We start from the raw sequence: 24,461 nt of genomic DNA, 5'->3' as shown, positions 1-24,461 counted from the left end.
TCTAATTTCAAAGAACTTTTCATAATAGCATTTTTTGATATTTTGGTAGGTATATAAAGGTATTTTACTCTTTAACGAAATTCATATTTTTGACATAACTCGTATAAAATTGATAAAATTTGATATCTGATGGTTGAGTTTTAGATTTTTGACTATCCAGAGCATTTTATTAAGAATAACTTTTTTTCGTAAAATTGATAATAAAAAAGCTTTTCATGTGGTTCCTAGCTACGCAGACACACTGTATAAGAGCTTCTTTATAAGAATTTTCAAATTGCAATACCATATTCGGATTCAGCATAATCAAAAACAAAATAGAAACATATTTGATCAAAGTAAAATAATGAATTTATCGATATTTTTAAAATTATTTATACAAAACAATTGTTATTGTTTAAACAATTAACAAACAATTACCGGCCAAATCTGCGAGTAGAACTTTTTACTTTAACGTGTATATAAACTAACAAAAAGAGTTTTAGGAAAATATAAGCTTGTTTGAATTTTTCCGAAACAATGCATGTTTTCGTTCTAATTGCACTCCCCTATATAGAGTTTCCGTCAAGTGATTTACGATGACGTCATTTTGATAAAACCTCAAAAATGCAACTTGAGTAATAGAAAATCATAGCACGGTCCGCACCCAGATAATCGGGGTCTACTGTACAACTAAACAAACTAAAGAACAACTGTACCTAAAGTATATTCTTTTTTGTTACGAATTTCATTGTATGTATGTACAAAGCTGCAGGAGTTGACAAAATATATCCCGAGTTCATAAAACACATTGGTCCAAAAACTTGAAAGTAGCTCCTCGACTTCTTTAAACAGATAATGACGACGCAAAAGCTCCCCAAACTATTCAAGCAAAGCAAAGTCATCGCAATCTGTAAACCAGGCAAAGATGCTTCATTGCCCGAGAGTTACAGACCAATCGCCCTTTTAAGTGTTTGCTATAAGATCTTTGAGAGGATAATCTACGCGAGGCTTTTACACTCTGTAAGCGAAAATATTCCCGTAGAACAAGCTGGATTTATCCCAGGAAGGAACTGCAGTGATCAAGTCCTTTCTCTAACCACATTGATTGAAAATGGCTTCCAAAAGAAAATCAAAACGGCAGTAGCATTCATTGATCTGAGTTGTGCTTACGACACAGTGTGGAAAGAAGGACTACTACTAAAATTGTACCAGATGGTACCATGCCAATCATTTAATAAGCTAATAAATCAAATGCAGTATGACAGATTATTACAAGTTGGCGTTAATGGGAAAACTAGTAAATACAGAAGTTTACAGAATGGGTTACCCCAAGGATCGGTTCTATCGCCGCTCCTGTTCAACATTTACACCTCAGACGCTTCCACTACAATCTCACGCAAGTTTATTTATGCAGATGACATGGCTTTAGGCATACAAGAAAGAAATATCGAGAACACCCAAGCCATCCTAGAAAGCGACCTAAATACTATTAACACATATTTAAAAAATGGGGCCTTCAGCCAAATCCCACAAAGACAGAAGTTACTGCCTTCCATCCAAATAACCGGGAAGTGAACTACAGACTAAACATAGAAAGCGAAGGGGTTACCCTAAAACATAACCCAAATCCAAAATATCTCGGTGTAATACTGGATCGTACTCTAACTTTCAAGGAACACTTCATTTCACACATTTTCAGTCTGGCTAAACAGTCACCATACTAACGTCCTAGACACACAACTAAATCAGACAATGAGGTATATTACGGGGACCATAAAAAGCACACCAACTTAGTGGCTTCCGGTTCTAAGCAACATTGCACCAACCAAAACAAGCAGTCCATATCTCTCGCTGTTCCTCATGATATGACCGAGGTATTCGATTTTGGCTGTTTTTATTGTGGTTAACAGCTCTTCTTCTTTTTGAATTCTCAACAAAACACCTTGGTTAGTAACGTGATCGGTATAAGATATCTTCAGGATTCGACGATAAAGCCTCAATTTTCGTGCAGGTGACGTCTGTGAAAGTCCACGGCTCAACTCCGTACAACAGTATAGGAAAGATTTAATATAGTTGTAACCTGATTTTTATGGGGATTTTTAAATGGATGGTCCAAATTGTATTAAAATTGTAATGCGCCTATTCTGCACTAACTTTGGGTATTTCAAATTTGATTCTCGCAATGTTGCCAGATTACCATTTTACCATTTTTCGGATATCATTAGTCACTTTGTTTTGTGTATAATACCTTAAATACTAATTCTACCGTATACAATACTTTAGATTTTATGTCATCTCAATACTTCTTTTGGATTAAACTATGTACATACAACTAAAGGGTACCCCCCCCCCCCCACCCCGTTAAGATAGGCAAAATGCCCTCACTCCCAGAATTCATTTTTTTTTCATTTTTTTTACATTCTATGCAATTAAAAAATGAGATTACGAGGATTTTTAGCTCGCCACCCCCTTACCCCTTCCCCCACAGCCAAAAACGTGGATTTTTAGATTCATTTTTTTTTAGTTGGGTTGCAATTGACCTAAACATTTCAAAAAATTCACACGTGTAGCTGAGGCTTTTACAAAACATGTTCAATTTTTATGGACCCGTAGGTCGAGTTTACATAATCTCAAATTTTTTTAAGGCTTATGACTTTTTTTGAAGGTTGCTGCATGTCCAATTTTTTTGAGTTTTATTAGTCCAGAGAAATAAGATTTTTCTCGTGACACATCCCCCTCCAGGCCGAAACCAAATTTTTTGAGTAGCATGGACATCTATATTATTAACCTATATGTTTCCTTCAGCCGATTTTGATGATATACATAGTTATAAACAAATGAAGATCAAAAAACGGTAAATTTTCGCTTTTTTCGTCTATTACCAAAAAGTTAAACACTTTAAACAAATATGAGTGTAAGAAACTTATAAATCGTATAAAAAACTTCAATATGGCGTTCGCTGAATATGTCCATCCTTATTGGTCGCTTAGAAAATTGCAAAATAAATCATAAATTTTGAGTTTCTATAAATATTCATAACTTATGTAAAAATTAACTTAGAACCTTCTTATTACACGGAGTGCTGATACTTCTTGTACTTAAATTATATTTTAAATTTCAAAGCAATTGGTCAAATAGTTTAAAAGTTATTTAATTTGTTTATCCCAAACTCATTTTTTTTGCAACACTACAAGTCAGAAAATTATGAGGCTACAATCATACTTCGGACAGTTTATGAAAGAAGAACATTTATACTATTACCATTATTAAAAATAAATGACAAAAAATAATTTTAAGCAGTGTAAAATTATTTTGAAAAAACATGTCGATTTTTTGCTTAGTTATAAACAATTAGAATAACTTTTTAACCGTTACCTGTAGAAAAATTATTTTTTCATATTTAGAAAGACTGAATTTTTATACACATTTAGAAAGAAAAACAACTGTCCTAGAACAATTAGGGACAAAGTTAGCCCCCCCATTTATTTAATTTACATGTTTTTGCAAAATAATTTTGCAATATTTATAATTATTTTTTGTAATTTTTTTTAATTAAATTAATAATGTAAATTTCCTTCTTCCATAAACTATCCAAAGTATTACTGTAGCTTCATCATTTTCTGACTTACAGTGTTGCAAAAAAAATAAATTTGGGATAAACAAATTAAATAACTTTTAAACTATTTGACCAATTTCTTCTAAATTTAGGGTATGAATTAAGCACCATAAGTCTCAGCATTCTGTGTAATAAGAAAGTTCTAAGTTAATTTTTACATAAGTTATGAATATTTATAAAAACTCAAAATTTATGATTTATTTTGCAATTTTCTAAGCAACCAATAAGGATAGGCATATTAAGCGAACGCCATATTGAAGTTTTTTTATACCGTTTATGAGTTTCTTACTCTCAAATTTGTTTAAAATGCCTATTTTCTTAGTAATAGACGAAAAAAGCGAAAATTTACCGTTTTTTGATCTTCATTTGTTTATAACTATGTATATCATCAAAATCGGCTGCAGAAAATATATAGGTTATTATTATAGATGTCCATATTACTAAAAAAATTTGGTTTCGGCCTGGAGGGGGTTGTGTCACCAACAGGCTATTTTTTCTCCTTATTTCTCTGAACTATATGTATTTTATCAAAAACTATCTCTCTGATTTTTTTCAGATTTTTCCGTCAACTGCGCCATCTTGAAAAATCCGGAAAACTGTTTTTTAGGGGTTTTTTTGGGGAGTTTTTCCATTTATAGTAATAATTAAAAGTTTACTACATTGCTAAATTAATGTCTACCTAATCAAGTATTTAAAATGTGCTGTGTTGTTAATTTGACAATAGGCCTAAATAAGTGATACTCAACATGCGGCCTGAGGGCCGCATGCGGCCCTCTTGCGTTTTTTATGTAGCCCGACGGCTAACTTAAGGGCTCTGTAAACGATCAAATTATTTTGAACTTTAGTAAGATAGTTGGTGGTGGCGTTTAGCATTTATTTACGACATACCAGGAAAACTTGGCGAACTTAATCGTCGTTTACAAATTAAAAGGTAAACATAAAATTATTTCGCAGTTAAAGAATAAAGTATTTGCTGTCGAGGACAAGGTAAAGATGTAGGTACATCGAGGAAATTAATATAAAAAATCTGTATAACTTTTCGACATTGGTAAAAGGTCAACAAGATGGAATGGATGTAAAGGTCCAGAAAACTTTGCTACTATTTCTAATTACTTAGTTTTCTTGAGCGATGAATTTCAGGAAAGATTTAATGATTTGCGAAAAATTATGAAATATCTTCTATTAGAGGAAAATCCCTGGCACTTAGAAGTAGCCGCTACTACACAATTTGCGGCATTGGGATTTAATAGCTCAAAGTTGTCAGATGAACTAATTGATTTTAAAGATGATACAAATCTGGAGTAAATTTTTAAAGAAAAAAAAAAGACGCAAATCAGTATTGAGAATTCTGGAGATTAACACCCAATAACTATAAAACTCTCAAAAGTTGCGCTTACTTGCTTTTCAAGTTGTTTGCTTGATCATGCCTGTGCGAATTTTCATATTCAAAAATGAAATATGCAAAAAATGTTTAAATTGCTGAATAGGGCATTGAATAACCTTTCAAATGAACTAGCACACGAACTTTATTCGTATTTAAAAAAAAATCATCGATTGCGTCATCATACCCAGATGGATGACGCCACTAGTATAACATATATGTCAAAAAATCATAATTTAAAAATAAAAAATCGACCTGTTTCAGGATTTTTTCTTATAGTCGCCAATTTACGAAATAACAAACTTATTCCTTTCATTTGTATCATACTGTATATTACTTCACTTAGATTGCGGCCCGCAAGCTGTGGCAATAGCTACTATGTGGCCCATGGAAAAAAAGGTTGAGAATCGCTGGCCTAAACGATGGTAGAATGTGCCTATTACATTTATTCATGTTTTTCTATAAATTAGTAGATATGGATTCATCGATAATTGCTTGTCGTAATACTTGCTGGTTTAGTTTTATAAATTATACTTTTCAAGTATCCCAATAAAAATAATCTTTAGGATTCAAATGGGGTGAACAACGAGGCCATCGAATACTACCTAATTTACCAATTCGTCCGGGAAATATCGGATCTAAATAATACCGAACATTTACACTAAAATGAGATGGAGCTACGTTTTTCTGAAACAATGTCTCATTAAAATTGACTATAACCTTGTTTTTCGGAGCAGGTACAATTTTATTTCTAAGTACCATTTCATATTTATATATATTGTTATATTTCTATTTGATATGAAAATTAAATTTTGATAATTATAAACAAAATTCAATTTAATATAAAATATTTTCAATTTTCTCAACCACGGGCATATAAATTTAGAACAACCTGTATACAACAAATTGTTATATGTAATTTTAAGAAGTGATTAGAAGAAGCTTACGAAACTCGGGACAATGCGCCGAGAATAAACAAAGTGAATGGGGCGTACCATTATCGTTGTTCGCGGAAGGTTCGATCATTAGCCTATGCTAAATAAGACTCAAATAGATAATAGTTCATTATCGTTGTTCGCGGAAGGTTCGATCATTAGCCTATGCAAATAAGACTCATTTGAAGTAGATAATAGGTCATTAAATTTTGTAAATAGTAGAAAGTAATTTTAGAATGGGAATTAACTATTTTTTTTTTGGAAATCCATTAAGCATATTTAGAAAGATTAAAAATTGGTTTAAGATGTTTAAGAATAATAAGATATAGCAAATATTAAGCAGTGATTGCCATTTAAATAAAATAAACAATATTTTGATTATAATTGTAACCCATATGTGTGTATTATGTTGCTCTTTTCTTTCCTATCCCGATTAGGAACCATTGAGAAATACTTAGAAGCCACGTACGTAAGTAATTAATTTTATAAAACGCCCTGAGATTGAAAACATATTAATATGTGATCTGGTAAATTAATTAGATTATTATTAATGCATTGATTAAATTAAATGACATATAAGAATATTATCTCATATCAATAATCAAGATCACATCAACTGTCGTCCAACGTGGAAAGCATTGAAAAGTATTTCTAGTGGCAAATTTGAAGGATAGAAAGAGTAAAGCCGGTATTTGAAAATTTATATGCCTGTGGTAAAAAGTGAGATACTTACATTTGATAACATAAAATTTTAGATCTCTTTAGGTACAAATTTTACATAACTGATTTAATATTTTATTTTTACGATATTTACATTTGATATATTTATTGACAATTTATAATATTTGGGTGAGAAAAAGTCGTCTTGGTAACATACTAGTAAAATTTCATATTTGGCGGGGACAGTACTTCTTGAAAACAAATGTCTGTGACAAGAAGCCAAAGCAAAGACAACAAAAAAACAAAAAGAACATTCAAATCAAGAGAATAATTCAGACCAAGAAGATATTTTAGACACGACAATCATGGCATCAGAACAGCAAGAATTATCAGGAATAGATAAATTATTACAAATGATGCAACTCCAGTCACAAAGAATAGAACAGAAAATGGATGAAACACAACAAAAACTGGATGACAATCAAAGAGAAACAAAACAAGCAATGGATGAAGCAAAAAGGACGATCGATAAAAATCAGGAAGAAACACAACGAAAAATGGATGAAACACAACAAAAATTGGATCAAAAAATGGATGAAACACAACAGAAAATGGATGAAACAAAAAGAATAATGCAAGAAAATCAGAAGGAAACAAAACAAGCCATAGAAGAAATCAACAAGAAAATGGAGGAACGCATAGAAAAGTATGAAATGAAAATTAAGGATCACATGAAAGAACAAGAAATGAAAATTCAAAATAAAATAAAGGAGATAACGAATTGCCAGAAAAAAGAAATGGAAAGTTTGGAAAACAAGTTGCAAAACGCTATTCAAGCAGACAAAAAAGAAGTGGAAAGAAAGATTGCGGAAATCAATACTCAACAAAATGTCGGAGAAAGAAGAGAAATGGTTATACATAGCACAGATGACGTGAAGATAAGGTTTGGCGGGGACGTAAGAAGATTACACCCAGTGCCGTTCATAAATAGCCTGAAAAAGAAAATACAGCACATCGGAAATTTCGAAACAGCAAAAGAAACTATCAGAAACCATCTCAAATATGAAGCAAGCCTATGGTTCGATAGCAAAGAAGAAGAATTCGGCAATTGGCAACAATTTGAACAAAAATTTTTGAATTATTTCTGGGGAAAGGTCCAACAATTGGAAATTAACAAGGAATTGCAAAATGGGAAATACAATGATATGATGGGTGTATCAGAAAGGACATATGCTTTGCAAATTTACAATAATGCAAAACATTTACAATATAATTACTCATCGGAACAATTAGTCGAACTGATTGCAAGACATTTCGAGGAAACGCTGGAAGACCATATCACATTGCAAAATTACAAAGACATAGATAGTTTATGCCAATTCCTACAAATAAGAGAATCACGTCTAAGAGAAAGAAAATCAAGAAGGTCGCGAGAAGATTACAGGCCCCGTGAAACACAAGATTACAGAGATAGAAATCAAAATAGGAGGGACTATACAAGACGAGATTTTAATCCCAGAAGGGAAAACGAAAATAGAGACAACGGAAGAGGAAATTATGAACAAAGAAATAGGCAATGGAATGAGGACAGAAATCGAGAATACCAGAATATAAACAACGATGAGCAACCGGCGTCTTTTCACGACGGCGCTCACTAAAAACCAAAAATCAAACAGGAATCTTTTGTCACCCCAAGGAGTTTATTAAATTGGCAGGAAACAACGAAAAGAAAAATGGAGTTAATTTAAAATTTGTGGATGGATTTATCAACGAGAAACCAATTAAAATTATGATAGACACTGGATCTGAAATAACATTGGTCAACAGAAAACTAATAGAAGAAGTTAACTTAACAAATTTAATTTATAAAATACCTAGGGTAAATTTAGTGGGCGCAAACAAACGGACATTGGCAACTATAAATGAAGGCATACGAGTAATGGTACGACTGGGTAAGAATATGTATGCACTACAATGTGTAATAATGCCAAACATGTCACATGACATGATAGTAGGAGTTGACGAATTGGCAGAAAAACATGTAGTGATAGATTTTAAAAATAATACGATGAAACTAACAGAAGAAGAAGAAAAAGAACAGGACAAGGAACATGAGAAACAAAATACGGACGAATCAGGTAAAGAACAAACAGTGGAAATGAATTTGGCAGCGAAGCAAGGACAAAGAAAAAAAAGGAGAAAAGGTCAGAAAAAGATAAAAGAAAATGAAACCTGTGGCTCCTCAAAAGAAGAGTTGAGCCCAGAAGAAGAAAATTTGAGAGTATCAGAAACAAAGGAAACCTGGGATTCCTCAAAAGAAGAGACGAGCTCAGGAGAAGAAGAAATAAAGCTAAAAAATGAAAGTGAAAAGAATATGTTTGAAACAGTAGTATTTGAAGAGGAGGTATATGCAAACGAGGATGCAGAATGCACGGTAAACATGTGTGAATATCACGAATAAAAGACAGAATTACATGAAGTAGATAGTAAGTTAGGATATAAGACGTAGATTAAAGTAAGGAAATATACAGGGAGTTGGTTTTGCCTCGAGAAAATTTATTTAAAAATGCAGATAAATTTTATCGAATACAAGGCGGGGATTTGTTATATTTCTATTTGATATGAAAATTAAATTTTGATAATTATAAACAGAATTCAATTTAATATAAAATATTTTCAATTTTCTCAACCACGGGCATATAAATTTAGAACAACCTGTATACAACAAATTGTTATATTTAATTTTAAGAAGTGATTAGAAGAAGCATACGAAACTCGGGACAATGCGCTTAGAATAAACAAAGTGAATGGCGCGTACCATTATCGTTGTTCGCGGAAGGTTCGATCATTAGCCTATGCTAAATAAGACTCAGTTGAAATAGATAATAGTTCATTATCGTTGTTCGCGGAAGGTTCGATCATTAGCCTATGCTAAATAAGACTCAGTTGAAGTAGATAATAGGTCATTAAATTTTGTAAATAGTAGAAAGTAATTTTAGAATGGGAATTAACTATTTTTTTTTGAAATCCATTAAGCATATTTAGAAAGATTAAAAATTGGTTTTTGAGGAATACTGCGAATGAGAGTTTGTGGTGGAAGTTTGCTTTTTGAATCTGGAAGGGATATTGAGAAAGTATGGGAGTGAATGACAAAGATAGATCAGAATGTTTTGAGCTGTCGAGAAGTGAAGTCCAGTAGTGGACGGTAGTGTACGGAGAGTGAGAAAGCCGGTGTAGTTCCGTGAGTGTGGAGTATCTATCGTGGATCGAGAGGTAGGCCAGGTTGAGAGTAAAGAACCTCCTTGAGCCAAGAGTTCCCGGTAGCTGATTGCAGTTTCGAAAAAGGTAGAACACAGCATCACGACAGAAGCAGGAACGAGAGCTATACGAGCTAGTTTCAAAGGAGAACATTACTGGAAGCCAGGACGAGGTTTTGATCGCAGCCAAGGATAGCAGGAAACGGGTTTTGTGTGAAGACATTCTCAGTTCACCAGAAAAAGGTAAGTCTCATTTGTTTGGACATGAATGTATGGGTTTTTCGTATTAAATATCACATTTAAAATTGAAGAACATAATCAATAATATCAGAAAAGCTTCATCAAACTTAAATAGAATTGTTGCTAATAAATCATAATAGTTAAATGTTAATAAAAACTTTCAATTGGAAACCAAAAGGAAATAAGATTCCCATGTGTAAATGTTATGTTTAAGAATAATAAGATATAGCAAATATTAAGCAGTGATTGCCATTTAAATAAAATAAACAATATTTCAAACTATCCCGATTAGGAACCATTGAGAAATACTTAGAAGCCACGTACGTAAGTAAATAATTTTATAAAACGCCCTGAGATTGAAAACATATTGATATGTGATCTGGTAAATTAATTAGATTATTATTAATGCATTGATTAAATTAAATGACATATAAGAATATTATCTCATATCAATAATCAAGATCACATCAATATATATATATATATATATATATATATATATATATATATATATATATATATATATATATATATATATATATATATATAATCTAAACCTTTCTACCTGACGGTGTAAGGTGTTTAAAAATGCATTTCATACATCTACATCATATACAAATCGTCTCCACTCGTGCTTATTCTTGGCCCTTCGTTTCGCTTCAGTCCACGTTGTATTGTTCTTCCTCAGAATTTCTACCACTTCATCGTTCCAGGTCTTCTTTGGTCTCCCTCTTCCTCTCTTGCTTTGTACTTTTGCCTCCCATATGCGTTTTACCTGCCTACCATCGTTCATTCTACACAAATGTCCAAACCATTTAAGCTTGTTCTTATCTGGTATTTGTGTTATTGGTTCGACTTGTAGTTCTTCTCTCACAATACTGTTTCTTATTCTATCACGTCTTGTAATTCCTTTTACTTTTCTTAGGTACTTCATGTCCATGGAGTTTATTCTGCTTTTCGATGATTGTGTTAGCACCCAGCTCTCACTACCATAGGTAAGGATTGGCCTGAAGATTGTTTTATATACCATCATCTTTGTCCTGCTGCTTACTTCTCTCTTTCCAATGAATGTTCTATTTAAGCTGTGGTACATTCTGGACGCCATGGTTATCCTTTCGTTGACTTCTTCTTCTGATCTTCCTCCATTCTCTATTTTCACACCTAAGTATTTATATGTTGTTACTTGTTCTAGTTTCTTGTTATTTATCTCTATATTTACTTGTTTATCCTCATTCCCCATGACCATTATCTTTGTTTTCTCCATGTTTATTTTCATATTTCTCTCTTCCAGCTCCTCTTTCCACATTATTAGGTTCCTTTTGAGGTCAACTTCGCTGTGTGCTAGTAACATCAGGTCGTCTGCAAATGCACATACTGAAATTCCTATAGGTTCTAGTCTGTGGTAACCAATGTGTAATTTGCGTGTCTTTGCTTTCATTACTTTTATGATGTCATCCATGAGTACGATGAATAGTGTGGGGCTCAGTACTCCTCCCTGCTTCATATTTATAACGTGTTAAATTTCCCTCTACAAAAAACGGCCCAATTAACTCAGTACTCACTAAATTCTTACCATTCACCCGACCATACCTTTAGTATATTATGTGATCTTTGAGTATGGTTTTCACGTATGCAGTGTGGATTTATCTCACTCCAATACCTTAAATTTTGGCGATTTACATTCCCGCATAGTGTAAATATTGCTTCGTTGGTAAAACAAACTTAGTCATCTTCATTTAATTCTTGCCACACCTGGATGTTGCAGATTTTAAAGGAATTCTTGTTTGAATGCCATTGAATACCATTCTTGTATCTTGTTGGGTTTGGTTTTGAACAGGATAAATCTCAGCCTGTTTCGAATGTTGTTGTGATGTTGTACTTGTGTCCTATCCTTTTCCTATCATTTTTTCTGATAAGCCCTTTACATATCGATGGCTGAAAGGCAAAAATGACCAAGCGACATTTGGTTAACTTTACACTAGAGCGGTTTAAAGTTTGAAATTAAAAAAAAAATTCATAAAACATGATTTACTGGTTTTATTATCATAATTCCAACGAACTTTAACCCTTAAGTACTAACATCTTAAATCAATGACGTAAACACTAATTAACCGCCTGGCAGACGGGTTTATCATTTTACGGGTTATTTTTTTGTTAAATATTTTAATGCAAAAAAATATTTCGATGACTTACTGAAAGTATTACTTATCTAAAAAACACAGTAATTGATCTAGTTTTTCTGTATTTATTAAAATAAAAAACATTATAACAAGAATGGAAGGATTGTTTGTGTGACTTTTTATTCCTGAAAAAAATGTGATAAAAATGAAACAAATTAAACAATCTTGATAAAAATTTATCCGACGCCCTGAAGGGCACTAAGGATTATGAGAAAGAAGAAGAAGAAGATGAAAATTTACAATCGAGTTAAACAAAGAGTAATAAACATGAAAATAAAAAAGTTTTTAAAAAATGTTAAAACAAAAAAAACTGACAGGCACTAAAATTTGTACAGTGTAGCAATGATAGTCAGTGGCAACATTTTCATCACAAATTAATCCCACTTCGCTTTTGTCGTCTTCTACCTCATCAAGTCATTTCAAAAGAGTTTCCTCATAGTCTTTATCCCCTTATTTGACCTTTTTGATGAACTGGGGCACATTATGTTTAATAACGAACTAGGCACAAACACTAACGGAAATCGTCTAACGTCTATTAGACGGAAATCACACTTTGAGTCTAAATATCTTTTGAATAACAACCTGCCGCAAATTGCCGAATTCAATACTAGTAAATAACAACCCAACTTAAAAAGTCATAAACGGGTAACATTAAAAATTTTCTAAGAAGGGAAATATCCCACTTTCAACAAGCTATGCCGTCTGAGAGACTGTGTGTTAGTACTTAAGGGTTAAATGCAGTTTAGATACTTTATAAACGACCCTTTGTAGACTATGTATTTTTTTAATAGTTTATGAAATAGTGTCGGTTAGTAATATTTTCTGCTAAATTGCTACCTTCAACTGAAAAAAATACTGAAGGTGACTGATTTTTATTATCGGAACTGGTAAAATTGACTAAAGCCAATAAATTTTTGACTGTATTTTAAGAAATAATATAACCTATCCGAAAACTATTCATGTTCTGTAAAAGGTAAAATGGTTGAACTAGAAAACAAAAAAATATAATATACAGTAATTATCATATTAATAGCAGACCTTACTTTGAATCGTCTCTTCTTTATCCAAACGACATGCATGATCAGTGAAATATATAAATTTCTTATTTGCAATATGTACTGATCTCTTGGCATATTATGTACTGCTACACTACTTACCAAAAGTAAATCTTTGGTAGATGCCCCTGCGCTTGCCAAAGCTAGGTTTAGGATATTATGTAGGTATTCGTTTTCTACTATCTATTATATTAATAAAACAATAAGATTACGTTGATCCAAAAATGAGTTGTAAGTAATACCCAATAGTAAAAAATATATATTTTGACTATTCCACAATTCGGAGCACACTCACCGATATTCTGTTATTAACTACAAATCAAACTATGATTTGGAGTCGTTCTAAACGGCGGAACAGGCTACGTGCAATAATAATAAGCTTCCTTTGAAAATGTCTTTTTTAAAGAGATATATTATATCTAAACAACAGAAACATTAAAAAACGACAGGTAAATTATTACCAAGCGACAAATTCCACGTATTTTAGGTAGACAGAAAGAACTATTTATCTTGTTTAAGAAGTTACATTTAGATATAATTAACTAAACAAAAAATGGTATTTAATTAATGTGCGAAAAAAGTAATAAATGATAAAAAAAATATTTTTAGATAGGGTAAAATTTCTTAAGCATTTTAAAAACTCTAGACATTGTTTGTAAAAAATCACTAAGCGCTCAAACATTTAAAATACAATCTAACAAAAACTTACTAACTGTAAAAGATTAAAATGGGATAAGTACCAAACGAAAGTGGTTTTTAAATTTACAAAATTCTAGTCGATTGGTCGCCGATAATTGTTAAAAATGTGAATTATTTTAAATTACCAAGCGACAAAAAATTCATCGTAGCCACATGAGGATACAACCAATCGACGCAGAAAAATTTTCTGATTTCAGTGATATTATATAACTCAATATCGCCCAAATTGGCGTTTGGTAGCTTTTGCCTTTCAACCATCGATATGGTCTTATTTTCGCCTTTGAATCTGTTCTTGTGAGTATTTCTGGATTGATTGTGGTGTTTTCTTGTTTTATTTCTTCAATCTTGTGGAATTCCTGGAATTAATCACTTTTTGTCAAAACCTTTGTATGTTTTCTTCCTGAAATGAATTTTCATTGTATCTATTACTATCATATATTGATTTGATAGCTCCTTTTTTATGTTTTCTTTTTGGTTGGAGTTGTAATTTAAACAACTGTTGGTGTGGATTGGTTTTCTGTAAACTTTGGTTGTATATCCTGTCTTCTTTGTTTTTCAAGTTTGCTTTGTTTTTCCATGGTGCATTTGCTGGATTCTTCTTTATTGATGGTATTCATCAGAAATTCATTCAATTATTTTGATCCGTGAGGCCAAATGGAGAACAAACACATTATTTACCCGGAATGGGACGTTTCGGCGTCGCCGTTTCGGCGTGGCCATTTCGGCGTGGCCGTTTGGGCGTAGAGCCGTTTCGGCGTAGGCCGTTTCGGCGTAGGCCGTTTCGGCGTCGGCCATTTCGGCGTCAGAAATTTTATTTTAGTTGACTAAATACCTACATTGAGGTTTATTGGTCAGGCAATTTTTTGGAAAAAAATCTTTTAATAAAGTTATTTAAATACATTGGAGTTCATTGGTCACACAATTTTAACATTAATGGTCAAGTAGAAAAATAAACTAAATATATTTCTTTTATAAACATTTTGTTATATTTTATTCTGCAAATACCTATATTGGATTTTTTATTAATGCATATTAATAATAATTGCTGTTCTCTTAATTGTCCCAGAGCTAATTAGATGATAACTGACATTTTTCAACTTTAATTAGACATACATTATATGGTATATAGACGGAGAATTTTAATATTGTTAAAATATCTTTTTTAAGCAAAAATATTTGCAGAATGTATATTTAAAAAAAAAATTAAATTATACAATATTTTCTTGAAAGGAATCTGCTTTTAAAATATTTACCATTAGTTAGTATAATAATAGTTATCCCTATATTTATTGCAGTTTCTTCGAAAATTTAAATACAAAATTCTATAAATCACATAATAATGTTATTAACATTTCCTCGAAAACTAAATTACCTGTTAATTCCAAATGACATTATCATGTATCAATTAGTTGTTGATTTCAAAAATTACATTATAATGTCATTAACGAGAGATGCAAGTTATTTGTTGATTTTAAATATTCGAAAACTAAATTAGTTGTTGATTTCAAAAATTACATTATAATGTCATTAACGAGAGATGCAAGTAATTTGTTGATTTTTAATCTTAAGGGAAATTTTAAGTAGGTACCTACCTATTATTGATTTGATTGGTTGGATTATTGAGGGTACAGCTATATAAACAGAGATCAGTTTAAGAGTTTATGTAGTGTCTTATAATATTTCATAGTAGTATTTATACGATATACAGACGAAGAATTTTTAAGCTATGGAACGAAAAATTTTATCGACCAGAGGAAGAGAGAAATTTACCACTGATGGTTTCATGTATGTTTTTGACGCTGTTAGTAAAAGCGATTAATCCCTAAAATTTTGGAGGTGTGAGAGGAAACAAACGTGCAAAGCAAGAATACATACAAGAGATGGTGAAGTCATCAAGAAAGTAAATGTTCACACTCACGACTCCTCGGCGATGGACGTGGAAGTAGCACAAGTTGTTACAAAAATGAAAAAGCGTGCTACAGAAACAAACGAAGGGACAATAGTGGTAATCAATGAGTGCCTGAGAAATACAAGTCAAGCTTGTCATGGTCGGCTCCCAAACACTGGCGCGATGAGAAAATTCATCAGACGAAAACGTAACGAAGTTCATGCAGCCCCATCAAATCCGACAACTGTTGAAGAGTTAGTAATTCCCGAGTCTTATCGTGTTTACACGTTACAAGATGGTGTAGAAGAAAATTTTTTATTAGCAGATGATGGAGAAGGATTGCAAAGAATTTTGATTTTCGGGAGAGAATCGTGGCTGCAACATCTACAGACCTCAGATGTGTGGTATGGTGACGGTACATTTGCTATAGCACCATCTCTATTTTTACAAGTATACACAGTTATGGCCACAAAATATAATGGAGTCCATCCAATATTTTATGCCATGCTGCCGAATAAAACAAGATCCACATATACCCGTATGTTTGAATTGATCAGACAAATTGTACCAAATTTGCAACCCAGAGCAATCCATTGCGATTTCGAACAGGCGGCATTTAAGGCAATGGAAGATTGTTTTCCAGGCGTCGACATCAATGGATGTTTTTTCCATTTGGCACAAAATATGAAGAAACAAGTGGCTGCTATGGGATATACGAGAGAGTATAATGCTGATCCACAATTCGCTTTAAATTGCAGAATGTTGACAGCATTAGCATTTGTTCCTATCGAACATTTAGATGATGCCTTTGCCGTTCTAGCGGAAGCTCTACCTGCTGAACACCAACCACTTGTAGACTGGTTTGAAGACTACTATATTGGACGTATGAACAGAAGAGGAAATGGCAGAAGACCAAGTTTATTTCCCCAAAGGATGTGGAACCTCTACCAGAGAACTCTGGATGGAGAAGACCGGACAAATAATCACGCTGAGGCCGCCCATAGAAGACTCAAGATGGAATTGGGAGCAGATCATCCAACCATATGGAAATTTATAGATGGCCTGCGTCAGGTGCAGAAAGGTCGAGATGTCTATTTCGAGCAACTTGTGGCAGGTAATCTCCCACCATTGAAATTAAGAGAATACAGAGACGCAGATGATCGCATTTCACGGCTTGTGGGAAATTTTGATGCAAACGGGGATGTTTTAGAATTTTTAAGAGGACTAGCACATAATTATAATATGTAAGTAGGTACTTTATTTTAATTAATATTTCGTGAATAAGTTTTGTAGGTTAAATATAAATGTCTTGTATGTAAGTATAAATGTTTCAGAATTTTTAATTGGACTAGCACATATCTAATTATAACATGTAAATACTTTATTTTAATTAATATTTCGTGAATAAGTTTTGTAGGTTAAATATAAATGTTTTGTATGTAAATATAAATGTTTCAGGATTTTTAATTGGACTAGCACATATCTAATTATAACATGTAAATAATAACTAAAATAAAATATTCATTTTTCCAAAATCTTGTTTATTCATTTATTTATATATAATATCTACAGCTAGAAGCCAATTACAGATATTACATTAACTATGAGCTAAATAACAAGCACACACACATAAGTATAAAATTGACATATACAAATCTACCATTAATATTAAAATTTTGTGATCAATGGACTCCAATGTATCTATTTAAATAACTATATTAAAAGATTTTTTTCAAAATAATGTCTTACTAATAGACTCCAATGTAGGTATTTAGTCAACTAAAATAAAATCTCTGACGCCGAAATGGCCGACGCCGAAACGGCCTACGCCGAAACGGCTCTACGCCCAAACGGCCACGCCGAAATGGCCACGCCGAAACGGCGACGCCGAAATGTCCTAGACCCTTATTTACCTACATATCTTCACCATACAAAAAATTTTAAAATTTTATTAATGTTTTGTATTTTGAGACCGATTTCCGAAGTGGAAATCAAAAGTCAAAATAAACTTATTTTAAATTAAAATTGTGGCTTACTACCAACACAAATAATAAACAAACTTAATGTTGCAGACTTCTTTCATTAAAAAAAAAACGAAAAATAATCATGAATAATGGAACTGTAAATTGTTGATTAAAACTTTCGATGTACACCTAAATAGTAAACGACTATAAAATTTCAAAAATGAACATTTATACTTTTGATTTAATTGATGAAATTTAATTTTTATAATAAACTGCATGTGAATATTTTTTATTTGAGCACGTTTGTTTGGTTGTATAGAATTTGCATCTACTTTCAGTGGGTCAAAATTTAACTAAAATAGCAGAAAAAAATGACTAAATTTACTGGACAATTGGGACTGGGATCAGTGAACCGAGTATAATCATTAATCATACAGTTAAGTTTTATGTATGTGACGCACCAATTATCTCAGAAACAGTTAGCACGATTTTTATAGATTTTGGTGGTTAAGGGTTTTCTAATGCGACCGATATTATAGTAGTATTTACATTACTGGCATATCACCTGTTTCTCAGAAAATCTAATGAACTTTCTTATTTTAAATAGAACAACCAGTATTTTTTTGCGTTTTGAACTTCTTCAGAAGTACTGATTATTTTTTATGTACTATTATTTAAACCTAAATGCCGTAATTTCGGAGTTATTGCTACATTTATTTAAAAACAATTTTTAGACAAATTATAAAAACCAATCTTTTGGGCCCGGGTAGACATTATTTTAGATTTATTGGATCATCTGTAATTTTTCTCTAAAGTGTATCGTTTTCTATGAAAGAAAAATAGTTATAATCAATTCAAAACTAAAAAACACAGAAAACTACGATTTCCAAGGCTCAAAAACACAAATAAAAAGGTATTATTTTTGAAAATACGAAGTGCCTAAATTCTAGTTCAAACCTTATTTTATCAGTTCCCGATAAGTACATATATTTGGTTTATTTTTATATTTATCTATTTCACTTTGAAACATTGTTTTTTAGTTGTTAATGCAGCCGAATCATCCTTGCCTGATCCATTGCAGCCCAATGATCCAAAGAACCTAAAATATTGTCTGCTTCGGCCGAAAAATTGACCTTTATAATTTGTTTTATTTTTTTTTTTAACAAATGTAGCAATAACTCCGGCATTTGGGTACCTACCTAGAGGGAATATTAAATAAAAAATAATCAGTAGCTACCCCTTAAGGGATTCAAAACGCAAAAACTATAGAGGGTGTCCTATTTGAAATAAGAAAGTTCATTAGATTTCCAAAAAACGGAAAATCTGAGAACAATGCAAATACATACCATCATAATATCTGCATCACAAGACCCTTACTTACTCACTAAAATATATAATAATCGTTCAAGCCGTTTTCGAGACAATTAAGGCGTTCTGTACATAAAACTCACTCTGTATATTTGCTATCGTACCTTATCCACACCCTATCAACGAAATAATTTATATTACTGCTCCCATTTTGGGGTGACTTTAACAGTTCTTAAAGTGGCGTTTAAAAGTGAATTTTTATTTATTAAAAAATGTTTAAATAATTTTCGTTGTAAACTTCTTATCTTCATAAAGATCAAGTCAGTTTTTAAAATATTCCAGGCAACCAAGTAACGTTTACAAAACGTTGAAAACACGTCATAATTATCACCAAACCACGTCAATTTATCACGTTTTTTCGACGTCGAAAGTCACGTGAATTTGTCCCACCATAGTTGACGTCATTTTTATCACTTTTTAAATATGTGATATCAAAAATGTTATGTCGTGTTTTTAGATTTGTTTTTCATTTTATGGTTTTAAAAATACACAATAATTATTCGTATGGGCATTGTTGGTATTGCAATTTTTTCATTTAACTGTTGTGTCATAATGAACAAAAAAGCGTAACGCGCGGCAGTCGATCGGTGGTCTATCTATCTCTTTTTACTAAAGCGATACCGCTCCCCAGGCAACCAACTGACGTCATATAACGTCGAGGAAACGTCAGTTTTTGGTTGAATATAACACGTGTTTGAACATGACGTCATATAGACGTCTTTTGTAGGTGATTTTAAATACGTAAGATTAATGACGTTAAAATACGTTTAAAAAACGTTTTCATTTCAGACAGCCTAAGTCTGACGTAACAAAATTGGGAGGAACTTGCTTGTTTGTATTGACTCCAAACAATTTCGTTTAGGTATAACGCTAAATGTTCATAAGAAATTTCTCATTTATTGTTTACGTGGTTTGTGTCTTGTGTGATAAAATAAGACTTTTCATTTAGATATTTCGTTGAAGAAACGTGTTAATTAAGATATTTTTATTCGTTTTTGCTCAGTGAGTTAGTTTAATGCAGTAATTCTTCTTGACAACTACTTGAGGTTATGTTTATTTGTTTTTAATTAAGTGTTAAATTAAGATATTAATGCCCGGTTGCACCAACAGATCTTAAGCACAGTATATTAAGCTTAAGTCGAGAATATCATAAGAATTAATATAATATAATTATAATATATTACAATAAGAATACCATAATATAATAATAGATATAATTGATAATAATGTAAGAATCTAAAATTATGGTACAACGTAAGTGATACTCAAGGAGGCCCTATCTATAAGTAGAGCTTAGCTAGGCTGGAGCTTAAGATCTGTTGGTTCAACCAGGGATAAGTATGCTGGATAATCTGTTAATAAATTATTTATTAGTTTCATATATATGTTGTTTCAGTTTTGACACAGTAAGTAGGTATATATAACTAGTGAAAATCGAAGGCCGTCATCTTTTTGACGTTTGAAAATCGTCACAATCTCAACGTGAAAAAAACGTAGATACGGTGACGTTTTAAAATCGTCACAATTATGACGTCAAATCGATGAGACTAATACACGTGATTTTCAACGTCAGTACTACGTCATAGAAACACGTCAATTGGTCATTTTTACGACGTGTTATCTACGTTATAAAAACGTCGTTTGGTTGCCTGGGTCATATGACGGACAAAGATGGCTAGACCACTCAAAATGAATATTGACCAATAGCATCCTTGATATCGGCGTTACACCCCGATGCATTAAGTGGCATATGACTAGCCTCGTCTATGGTTAACATGTCTCTGGTATACAGTTGGGTCGTCGAGTCTTTACTCATGCGTCATCATTTAAAGCATACGAAATAAGTCAGAAATTTACTAAACGCAACAGTAATTGACAGAAAGTGGGTATTATTCCGATCACGGGTTATAGTATAAAATTTGACGTTATCAAATAAATAGAATGTCAAATTTAAGTTTTTCATTAAAATATTGGTGCATAATTACAGCTACATTTGAAGTAGCTTCTTTTAATTTCTATTTCATTTGAAGTAGCTTCTATCTTCGTAAATTCTTTTATTATCATTGATTAATAAATAAATAAACAATTTATAAAAAAAATTGATAACATATTTTGTTTTTGTTATTTTATTCACTTTGGCGGAACATTAAACACAAGCATTCCTTAACTGTGTCAACAATGAGGTTATGTATAAGCTGTCAAAATTTATCGTAAAATAGCATAAACTTATCATAAAATTTCTAACTCCAATATAAAATTAGTTGTGAAAACAACTGTTTGTATACTATAAAAAAAAACTTAAAAATGCAAAAATTCGACAAAATAACAGCAAAAAATTCAACAAACTCACAGCCACAAAAGTAAACAAACCAAAACGTCAAAAATTGTACTTAACCGCGAAACGTCAGAAATTGTACTTAAAATATGTGAAAACATCCCCAATCGTCTTTCTTTGTATCTATCTCTTTTCAATGCACTGAATCTAGATCGTTCATAAAAATAACATGTGTTTTTACTTAATAACAGGCGGCAGCTGGTTTGTCATTAATTTCATGCGTGGAAGAGAATGATGCTAGATTAAAAGTATCTGTTTTATCTCGCCAGGTATTAGGTAATGTCGCACGGGTAAAGACTCGCGGACTCAACTGTATATTCAACCAAAAACTGACGCTTCCTCGACGTTATTGACGTCACTTGGTTGCCTGGGATATATTTGTTTAAAAATAAAATTCTTCAGATCACTTGTAAATGTGTTAATTAATTATTAATTAACATGATAATTCTGACCAATACTAAACCACAACTATCTCTTCACAGCCGGTTTTCATATTAAGGTGTATGATATTTCCGCTTTCAGTGCAGTCTTAAGGTCGCAGCTCGAATCGTTTCCAGCACGTAGCGTAGTCTCCGAAAAACCTGATTTTACACATAGGGGTCTCTTGCGATACGTTCCGGACTGTGTGAATTGTTCATATTTAAAACCATTAATATATCAATATTTTTCGGAAACTAAACGCTACGTGCTGGAAACGATTCGTGCATGATAATCTGCCGCGACATTTAAGATGACATAGTTTCTGTTGTACGAGAAGATATACAAAAATTGTAAAAGTCTAATTTCCTGAATAATCTAAGAATTTAAATATTAAATACTTACTTATAATAACCCGCAGTAGTTTCGTACTCATAGACACGTCCGATTATCGTAAGACGCAAACCGTATGAGTTTTACGATTTACGTTAGTGAAACGTCAACATCAGTAACATGCGTAAACATTAAACATGGAAATGGAAATGACAAATCCTATTGACATGTAATAAAAGTGGGCAACTACGTGATAAAAAACAAGATTTTGCAGTTGTGTTATTAAAAAAATCAATCTATATTTCCAGTAATTATTTACAAAATAAGTTTGTTCGTGTCCACAATAACAAAACAGATTATTGGAAGACGTTAACCAACATAATAGGTTAGTTAAAGTTCATTAGTACTGTACCACCCACAATTAATGAATATTTTTTTTTAGGTTTTTTGGTCTTATTAACAAGAAAAATGGGCACATTTACAGTTAAGGTCCTTTATGATTTTCAAGGAGAATCGAACACTGCTGAAATGAGTATTGTTGCAGGTAAAGAAATTCGCCAACCTGTGTCAGTTTTGACTCTAACAATGAATAATTTTGGAAGTGTATGTTAATCCAGTAAAACCAGTTGCTATAAGTTATTAATTTTCTCAAATTTCAATGAATATCTACATCAAAAGATGATGAGTTAGTACTCGGTTTTAAATAGAACAAACTGGGTTTCTTTTATTGCCTTGGCACCTATAACTTTTAACAACTCATGAATATACACATATATACAGTATTCTGAGTCCTTTCTTATTAATTTGATGTTCTGTTTTGTCAAAAGTTGTACTATCTTACACTATTTGGTAAGTATTATCTAAAAATTGAGATTCCATCATTTTAAAAGCATAAAATATTTGCCTACTGGTGGGAAAATGTTTCCAAATCTTCACGATTTCCTGTTGCAATACTTCTATAAATGTTTTTGTGTATGAGTCAGTGGTGGGCCCGGATTACGTACACTCGATATGCATCGTATCCGCCATGTTTACCGTAGGGAGTGATTACAAAACCTCTTTCCCTACGTTGTCGATGCGAGTCAACTCGAAGGCACTGCTCGATACCTACGACCCTGTCGAGTTGCCAACTCGAACTATCTATCTCTCTCTGATAGATCGCTGATCTCCTATAACGCTTTCTCTCTTGCCGGTCCAAGTATAAAAATTAATAAAAGTGAATACATAATAAAAGTGACATAACCTACTTACTTCATACTTTGATTTTTTCAATTTAAAAATAATGTAAATCGTTAATCAAACGATATTTAGATTATACGGTTTTGATAATAATTCTCATGTTTTGAACATTAAAAAAATATATTGTTTAAATCTCCCAGTGAGGTGTTATTACACTCATTACACGGACAGAAGTTCTCTAATACTTACTCCTACTTTAAAAATATGTGAAGTGAAGGAAAGCTCTGAGACAGAATTCGATGAAGTGAATAGGTAGTTAGCAGTGATCGTGATCATTACGACCTTTAGTAATATTTTTATATAACGTATCCCATCTTTCCCTGGCCATTTAATCTTTAATAACGGTAAAAAATCATAATTAATCTCAAATTCTACTCAAGTTCGAAAATCATATATTTTTATATCTAGGTACACGTTATCACTGTACCATCCTTAGAATATAAAATAAACGTTTATAACAATTAAATATGTAATAAAAACTTTATTTTATATTCTATTGTAATAATTATTGAGGTTAATGAGAGAAATTCCTTGGCATATAACGTGCACATCATTCCATTTGTTCGAAATATTATCCCGTAGGTTCAAAAATACGAAAATTGCCGATGATTTTCTGACAGTCTACTCGAACCCAGTTCATAATCACTTTTTGGCTTCGATGCGTATTCGCATCGAGTTTACCTACGGTTCATTTTGCGATCTCGCATCGAGTGTTCGTAATCCCGCTGCTGGTTTATGAATGATCTGTTCCTTTGTTTTCTAGTGCAGGACTTTCGATGTACTTGATTATAGGCTACACTGGCTAGTGGCAAACGAAAATCATGGGTGTACCACTAAACAAAGTAACATTCTAGTGTAATTAACCTTTGAGTTACAATTTTGATAAGTCAGGTTATTTTGGTCAGGTTAGAAACA

At 32.1% G+C, this 24,461-nt stretch overlaps 1 protein-coding gene across 2 annotated transcripts in view; it reads left to right on the top strand.

The window, feature by feature from the left end:
* LOC126881472 (sorting nexin lst-4) overlaps window positions 1-24,461 on the top strand; it is a 148,395-nt gene that overhangs the window by 58,081 nt on the left and 65,853 nt on the right. Inside the window, exons 1-2 of one of the 2 annotated variants that reach the window (XM_050645746.1) lie at window positions 22,446-22,692; window positions 22,750-22,851. In XM_050645746.1, the coding sequence (XP_050501703.1) occupies window positions 22,776-22,851 (76 nt within the window). In that variant the 5' untranslated portion in view covers window positions 22,446-22,692; window positions 22,750-22,775. Of the gene's footprint in view, window positions 1-22,445; window positions 22,693-22,749; window positions 22,852-24,461 lie in introns of those variants that run through there. The other variant, XM_050645747.1, reaches the window with a different exon arrangement.

The sequence above is a fragment of the Diabrotica virgifera genome, chromosome 3 (genome assembly GCF_917563875.1).
Source record: "Diabrotica virgifera virgifera chromosome 3, PGI_DIABVI_V3a".
In the NCBI taxonomy this organism is placed as follows: domain Eukaryota; kingdom Metazoa; phylum Arthropoda; class Insecta; order Coleoptera; family Chrysomelidae; genus Diabrotica; species Diabrotica virgifera.
The sequence above is the reverse complement of the archived record's forward strand: the minus strand, read 5'-3'. Positions and strand labels throughout refer to the sequence as shown.